General features: G+C 35.7%; 1 protein-coding gene across 2 annotated transcripts; it reads right to left on the reverse strand.

Annotated features, from left to right (window-relative positions):
* Nucleotides 1-2543: 2543 nt before the first annotated feature.
* LOC106082559 (ankyrin repeat domain-containing protein 13C) lies at nucleotides 2544-8477 on the reverse strand. 2 transcript variants are annotated; one of them, XM_013245144.2, is made up of 2 exons: nucleotides 6553-8477; nucleotides 2544-3949 (listed from the first exon to the last, which is right to left on the reverse strand). In XM_013245144.2, the coding sequence occupies exon 1, from the start codon at nucleotides 8397-8399 to the stop codon at nucleotides 6762-6764; it is 1638 nt and encodes a 545-aa protein (XP_013100598.1). In that variant the 5' UTR covers nucleotides 8400-8477; the 3' UTR covers nucleotides 2544-3949; nucleotides 6553-6761. The 2 variants fall into 2 exon arrangements, with proteins under 2 accessions (XP_013100598.1, XP_013100597.1); XM_013245143.2 differs by having other exon boundaries at nucleotides 2544-3952.
* Between the last annotated feature and the right edge of the window lie 216 nt (nucleotides 8478-8693).

Consider the following 8693-nt stretch of genomic DNA (forward strand, 5'->3'; position numbering starts at 1 on the left):
CTGTACACATACACACAGGAGCGCAAGTTTCTTTGGTTGTGTTGAGAACAATATGTCATTTTTGAAATGCTTGATGACTAGTGGCGGATTGCACCAGAGTATGGAACCTACTTTTATATTATTGTTTTAAGTGCCGGTATCTGTTAGACTCGAAAGATACCGGTACTTAGGTGGGAACACTAAACCAGACATAAACTAACTTCGGGGAGTGGCATGGAAAACAATTAAGAATTTTTTAAGTAGCACGAAATTCCCAACTTAGATTTGTTTGTATTTAAAGAGCACACCAAGCCAATTACTGACTTAGGTGTATTTCCATAGTAGCATGGGGCGGATAAATATCTGCACCCTCTTTTCAACCTAACTTAAACTTTATTATTGTTCTATTATTAAAATGTCGAAGGCGAATAAGTTACAGAATACCATGAAATGTGATATTCGCCGTCGACTACCACTGCTGTCGATTTTCGCTCTCGACTGGATGTTTTTACAATAGGTAGCTTACGTAAGATTATGTCTTGATAAAGCTACCCGGTTTAGTGTAGACTCCACTCCAAATAGGGTCCAAATCGGAACATATTTAAGCATAGTTGCCATAAGGACGATCTCGCGTATTTTTTTACCCATGGTGATTCGACTGTAATTAGGCGCTTCTACTTTTTCCTCTTCAAACTATGCGTTCTATTGTTTTTCAGATTTTTTAAATTGAAGTGCCATACTTTTCCGGCAAAACTGCTGATTTTCCTCCAAATTAATCTGGCAGCTCTATACAGAAGTGTTTATTTGTCTGACTGGTGTAGTTTTTGTTGTTGTAGTCAAATTTATATGTAAGGTGGCGAACCTTAAGCTCCTCTAGGCGTGCAAGCTCATTCGGGTCTAAAGGATTGATCGCCATGGGAATGGTGACCATTGGTTATTTAAGGGCACCAATAACTCGCATCGTCATATCGAGCTTCATAAGCACTCAATATTTAAGCAAAATCCGGGCCGCCCGAGCTCTCACTGAAACTCTCCACTCGAGTTCTCTTTATTGGCGGTCTAATTTTACTGTTTGAAATCTCTGGCCCATACTTTCTTGTTACACTTTCATTGATATTTTTACTGTACTGCACAAATAAAGAAAATTTCTAAATTAACTTCAAAATCATATAAATGAAGGCTTTGAATTTTTTAAGATAATGCAAGTTTTCTATGAAGTTGTTTTATGTAGAATTGTTTTAAGGCTATATAACATTAGAAAAATACTATTACATACTAGGATTTAAAAAAAAAAAAAACGAAAAGGAACAAAATCGGCATGTTAAATGGCTTCTTACTTTAAAGATTAATAATTGTAGTGATATGAAAATTGTAAATGGAAATTAAAAATGAAATTGTAGAAATGGATTTCCATACAAAAAGAGAATTAGACAGAGGTTAGCTGTGAGGATGTTTGCCATACCACTGTAATAATCCAAATTTTGCGTCCATCACAACATGGATTGCACTCACAAAGCCACACACGTTAAATCATTTGGCCGACATTACTTGTGCAGCTCTCATCACGGGATAACCATGAGCACCACACATGTTGGAACTTTTGTGTTGTTTACCGTTAGCATGAAAATCTCTGCTGAGAGCTACCACATGCGTCTACACGATGCGCAATTATAATTAAGTTGAATTCCATAAATTCCCAAAGAAAATTCATTATAAATCGTCCATATTTTTTGCGACTAACATTATAGAAAAAATTTGGCGCCAAGTATTTTTAACTGTAGCTTTGACTAACAGCTGAATGCAACACATTGGCTCTTAAACTATCATTTATTTTACATATACATACATAGATTAACACATCGTATAGTATGTATGAAATATCGAATGTGTAAAAAGTATGTTGTATTAAATATGTTGATGTACCTATATACGGGGTCTAATCAAAAAATCAGGGATGCCAACTTAGTGCTTTTTCGCACTAGATTTGGTGCATTTTAGGTCACCAAAAACTCGAAAAATTACCACCTAGTGCAAAACGAAAAAAGGCACTAAGTGAACGCTTTTTGCATTTCATGTTAGTGCTTTTTAGCCTTTTTGTAAGTTTGAATTTTTTGTCTTCTCGTTTTATGTCACGGTAGCTTTATACTAGCATTGTTCATTTTACGTAAATTTTCCCACAAACATTCCATTAAGTAAGGAATAGTTGACATGTATTTGTTTCATATCAATGAGTGCAGTTTGATTAAAGTTTTAGCCTAATGATCAGCCACCAATTTTTGCCGAGTACGAGCAAAGCGGAACTTAACGAGACATCTTTAGAGAAAAAGTTTTAAATGGCTGAATACATGAGCAATGTCGTCAACATTTACGAGGGGAAAATTTCAACTGAACGTGTTTTCTGAGGGTCAACCCAGTATTTGATTCTCGACGATCTGATGGGTTAATCAAATCAACAGCTGGACGGTCAAAAGAAAAACGTTCAATGGGGACGCCCCAAGATATATTCATTTTCAGGTAGCGGCAGTTGTCCAACAACCACAAATCATATAGTGCAATCCGCCATCTTGTCATCAAGCTGATCGACGTTTTCCCAACACACACAAAAAAAATGTGGGCGTGTGCGTATATGCGTGCTTACATGAGCGGAGAATATGAGAGAAAGAAGATACAACAAAGAGAATGCAAACAAAAATATGTCATCTTAATACCGTTAAAGCTGGCTGGCTGTTAACAGCTTTTCGCGTGAGATCACCTATTTAAATCCGCCTTGGTTACACCTTTTAACTCTTTCATGTTGGTACACATGTCTGTTATATGTTGGTAATATCAGCCATTTTGGATTGTTTCGGTGTGCTCTTCGATTTTTTTACTATTCGAAAAAATGGATCAAAGGAATTGTATTAAGTTTTGTATAACCAAAAAGCGCGTTTCAAAAGTGTTTCAAGGACGGGAAAAAATATCTGAGGGGGATAACTTGGAAAGGGACAAGATAGTTATTGATCAATAAATAAATACTTTTTGAACAAATTTAAAATAACGGTTATTTTTTGATCAGACCTCGTATAGCTTGTTGCGTCTCAGATCATTACTGAGTTACAAACGGAAGGACGATGTAAGTATTGCTTTGAAGGGGACAAGATAGTTATTAAAGAATAAATAAATGTAAATAAAAACTATTGAATAACGTTTTTTTACCAACCTCGTAATTTCGATTCGAGAGTGGGCTGTAATTCACCGCACATACATACATGCGGCAATATATGGATAAAACAAAAAACAATACATACATATGTAAAAGGTGTGTTGAATAGAGCTCATTCTGTGCCGATTTGGCAGATATGCATGAGAACATAAGGATACAGAAAGTGACGGCACAGATATACAAGAATGTAAAAACATGTCGTCTGATAGCATCTTTAATAATCCTTGTATGAATTTAATATTAAATGAAATATGAAGTTTTCGCGGTTTAAATAATTTCACAATTTGTAAGCTGGTGATTTTGATATACATACTCGGACATAGGTATGTTGTTTTAGCTAGTGGTTATGCTTATGTCATAAAAATAAATTTGATTATTTGTTTTTTGGTTTTGTTTAAAATAAAAATTTAGGAATAACTTTTTTTGTGACTTAAGTAATTAAGTATAAAACAGTATATACGTATTATTAAATATAAAGATATAAGTGTATAAGTATTGTAATGATATAATGCAGCATATTGAGATGATGATAATAAGATTGAGAGAACTTTTAAAATAGAAATTCATTTCAGAATGAATTTTTGTTGTTTTTGTGTGGTTTATGTGAGGGTGTTTAAGTGAGGACAGTTCTTACTTATAAAAGGTTGTGAGATAATAATACGTCACATTTAATTGTTTCTTTGTTTTTGTTTTTTGTTTTGTTGTTTTATAAAAAACAAACTATTTACGAAAAATGCTTCAAATTGTTTGTTGTTGTTTTTATTACTACTGCTGAAAATATAAGAGAACAAGTAGAAGAATAGAAAAGGATAAATAAGATTTTACTGTTTTAAGAATATGATTATTTTGTTTAAATTGTTTCGCCCAAGGCCCTAAGAGGTGTAAAGAAATAAAACCAAAGTTGATAACTATAACTTTGAAATAGCCAAAGATTTTAATAACCTCGGTTTCCCATAAACAACAATAAAAAAAACGAATAATATTTGTGAATAGAAGCTTCTTTGGATTAAGAAAGAAATCGAAGTTAATTTTTAGTATTTAGAGCGCACAACAATTCGAAACTGGCTTAGGTGTATTTCCATAGTGGCATGGGTCGCATTAATATCCGCACCCTCTTTTCAATCTTACCTAAAAAGTTTATGAGCAGGCTCTTCACAGATAAAAATCACTCTAAACAAAACTAAAAACTCTTATATGCAACAGTATTCTCAAAAGGCAGGTGAGGTAAAAATTGCAAATTTGCTAATGAAAATTTCATAAAGAATGAAAAATTTCCTTTGAGAAGCAATAAAATATGCAAATATTGTTGAAGCCAATGTCGTGTTTTTGTACATTTTATGTACATTTTTACACGGCAGAGATTTCGCCAGCGTTAGTGCGAGTATAGCCAACGGATAAATTTTTATACCCTCCACCATAGGATGGGGATAAACTAATTTCGTCATTCCGTTTGTAAGTAACAGGGGCAAACTTCTCACATATCAATGAGTGCAGTCCGATTCAAGTTTAAGCTCAATGATAACACCTCGAAATATGCGTCTAGACCTCACAAGGTATATATATTCTTGATCGTCATAACATTTTAAGTCATGTCGAAAGCATGCGTACTTTCAAAGGAGTAAAGCTAGGCGCTTTAAAATTGGGGCGATTGGGATTGTAAATCTTATCCGATTTGTTTAAAATTTTGCACTTCCAATAACTGTGCTAAGTATGGTTCAAATCGGTTCATAATCTGATATAGCTGCCATATAAACTGATCTCCCCTTTAGACTTCTTGAACTTCTACAATAGATAGCGCAATTCTTATTCGATTTGGCTGAAATTTTGCATATATTGTTGGGGGATGTCTTTCAACATCTGTGCCAAGAATGGTACTAACCATTTAATCCTGTTTGTTGGATCAATCAACTGTTTTTTCTTTACAAATAAATGACGAGAGATTTTAAACAGCATTGTAAAGGGGATTTTAGAATCGCTACATCCACATGAAAATGTGTCTACAACAAGAATAACTGTTTTGGATGCCAATGGCGCACATATTAGCCATACCATAAGGCAGTCTTCATGGCTTTTGGCCTATCCAAGGCTTTGGAAAACATTGCTAAAATCTGCTTTAAGTACTGCCTGAAACTTTGAATCGCGAATTTTAGAGGTCGATTATGGATGGAAACTCAACTATAGTTGCGTTGCCAAGAAATAAAAACATGAAACAAAAATAGTATAAAGTTGAACATTTTGTCAGATTCATTCGATATCAGTGTTACGAACGTTCAACAACTAAATAAATTGTAAACAAGTATTCAATTCAATGCAGAAATGGACATTTCTATAACAAATTTGACCATTGGCAACCCAACTTCAGTTGGGCCGACCTATTATCTGTCTGGTTGCCAGACCTATGGGTAATTTACGACAATGAATACATTACCGAAAAAATATTAGACGTCATAGGACGGTCCCACATACTAGTACAATTGCATGTTGTGCATGTGCATAAAACCTTAAGCCCATGGGCTTGGAAACAGTGTGCACATGTGTCTATGTGCCCACAACTGTGTCAAAGGCTATCGTTGTTGTTGTAGCTACATAATTGCATGTGGAAGTGGCGATCTTGAACAAGCTCCCTTTTGGTAGCAAGGTATTTACGGTGCATAGACCGGAATAAATATACAGAAAATAATTATGGACTCTGGGCATAGTGATGCTCACTTATTTGGACGGTACAAGCGGCTTTGAGATTACTGGGAGAGGGGAGAATTATTTTTATTTGATTATTAGCATGTTTCAGACTTTATGAATCAGCTCTCATGACAGCTTAAAGCTTTAGTAATGTTGAAGTTTTCTAACAAAAAAGTTCTTCTTCTGTAATGGATAAAAGATGGAAACATTTCTTATTCATTTTCTAAACTCCTTTGAAAAGATCATATCGAAACTAACATATCGAACCGACAAGACCATTTAAGTATCTCACTCTATAATAGTTTATTATCGATCTAGAATACAATAACATACAGTTATGCAATCCAAAGTTAAAATTTGTTATTGCTATGCTTCATCAAAAATTAACGGTTACTGATTAGAACAATATATTCAATCTCATATCCGGGGAGATTAGTAACAAACTCTTTTTTTTGTCACAAAGATAACTTGTAGGCATTGCCAAAGGTATATGAATAATTCATTGTATGACACCTGATAAAATAAAGTGCAGGCCGATGTGATAGCAAAAAGAGATAAGCTATAAATATACATACACTCTTTTATTGCGCATACCAACCCCACCAATAAAAGTTTTACTTTCCAAAATGTTGTTACTTCAAATCGAGCCGATTTTGGCTATGCATAACCACATAAGAGAAATTGCGACTTACTTGTTTCCTTTGTCAGTGATATTAAAGAAATCCCTGTTTACATTTTGAAGGATTGTTGTTGTTGTATACGATATAAATATGTTTCCCTCTTGTTTCAGCGCTCTCTGTTAAATTTTTTCCTGAAGATTGTCTTTATATTCTCTGTTTTACTGTTTGTTTCGGTTAACATCGGCCGCTTCCGCCTGTTGCTGCTGTTGTTCGCCACCTGGTCATAAGTCTGGAAAGCGGCGTGAATCCTCAACATAATGTTTGGGTATTTCAAAGAGTGTTGGCGAGATATTGTCACGGAATTCGAATTTTTGAAATGTTATTTTGGCGCTGACTGTATGCAGGACAGGTATTTCGACCTTGACGGGAAAACCCGGTGGCAATTTTAGTGTGACAAATTCTCGCAATTTATTGATGTGTTTAAAGGGTGCTATAACTTCCAGAATATTCAGTAACATATCGACTGATAGAGGGAAATTTTTGCACATTGCAACAGTGGCTTTTAGGGATTTATTTGATTGTTTATGGACGGGTGTGCGACCCAAAAGCGGACATTTGCCAGTCTCCGCACTTATATATTGTTCCCATGATATGGAGGGCTTTGGTGGTGGTGGTAGGGACGAGCGTCTGGTTATCTCTATATGATTGCAGCCATTGGTAGACGCATCCGTCGAATTGCTATTGCTGTTGGAGAGGCTAGAACGTCGTCCTTGAGACATTGTGGTCAACATGGTCTTATTTTTCTGTATATCATCTTGGGTAAGATGTTCACGTCGTTTTCTTTGTTTGAGCACCAGACCCTGTACTGAATACAACTCCGATTGGTATTGTCCACCAACTACTTCTTTTCGATCCTCTCGAAATATCCATCCTGACTGGGCGCGGGCAAATTGTATACTCTTGGTGGACATGTGTGCCGCCAGTATGTCACTTGACATTAATATGTCGACCTCATCATCAATGTCGGAGTCCTCATAATGTATGTGTTGGTAACATTGATATTCGTTGTCCAGCACCGTTATGGAATGATTCATGGGATGATCTCCACGGAAAATAAAGGAGATATCACCCCTTTCCCAGCGCATGTCATTGAAATCCACCAATGTTGTATCCAATCGTAGCGAAGTGCCACACTTATGAATGCGGCAAACATCTGAGGGTAACATTCGAGATACCAATGGCACCCATGACGTAAAATCCCACTTAAGTTCCATATAGAAGTCTTGAATTTGTTTCAGACCCTTAATCATTGAAGCACGCCTCGACTCCAAATGAGCCCGCGATTGCTGTCGTAGTTTCTTTAATAACGCCCCAATGGTATCCCTATCGCCATATGATATCGCCTCGGCCAACACAGTCCAACCTTCGTTATTCTTTACTTTGACGGTGGCATCATGGTCCAACAACAATTTGATACATTTTTTGCGACCTAACATACAGGCCAAATGCAGGGGGGTATTACCATGTTTGTCTTTAAGTGTTATATTTTCCGTTCCCTTTTCCAATAATCTCTTCAACATGTCATGGTCATTTAGAAATATACTCTTATGCAAGGGCAACTCTTCGTCGTCCTTACTCTTCTCGATTCCTTTCTCCTCCTGGGCACAAAAATCTTTCAGAGAGCAATAAGATTTCGTTGGTGTTGTAGGTGCTGAATGGAACTGATCACTTTCATCGTCGTCCTCGGTGTCCTCCTCTTTGGGAAATTGTATGACATTCTCAGAATTTTCGCTTTTCTCATCTATTGTTGATGGGGCCACTACCAACGACGATTTCCTTTGCTTGTTGTCGTCCTCCTTTCCATTTATGGATAACTTATTATTCTTTTTTGTCTCCTTGGCAGCCTTAGAAAGCTTCATTGCGCTGCACTTTTTTTATTTATATTTTGATATTTTGTTTTAACTGAATATTAATTTACAAGTTCGTCATTTATAACTTTTTTCGTATTATTTTCCCAAAGATTTTTGTCGATGTTCATTCACAATGGTCAATTCACTCTAAGTGAACTCGGGTTCACGATGGGATGAATTTTTTCCATTGTGAATGAAAATTGACATAATCGAAAAGTCAAATAATCGAATAATCAAAAATCGTAAAGGTGATGTTAGACGATATGTCATATGTATTTTAAAACTGGCAATCATACCGAAAAG

This window comes from Stomoxys calcitrans, chromosome 5, assembly GCF_963082655.1.
Source record: "Stomoxys calcitrans chromosome 5, idStoCalc2.1, whole genome shotgun sequence".
Classification (NCBI taxonomy): domain Eukaryota; kingdom Metazoa; phylum Arthropoda; class Insecta; order Diptera; family Muscidae; genus Stomoxys; species Stomoxys calcitrans.

Coding starts and splice junctions, on each gene's coding strand:
- LOC106082559 (XM_013245144.2), bottom strand. CDS start 8,399: ATGAAGCTTTCTAAGGCTGCCAAGGAGACAAAAAAGAATAATAAGTTA.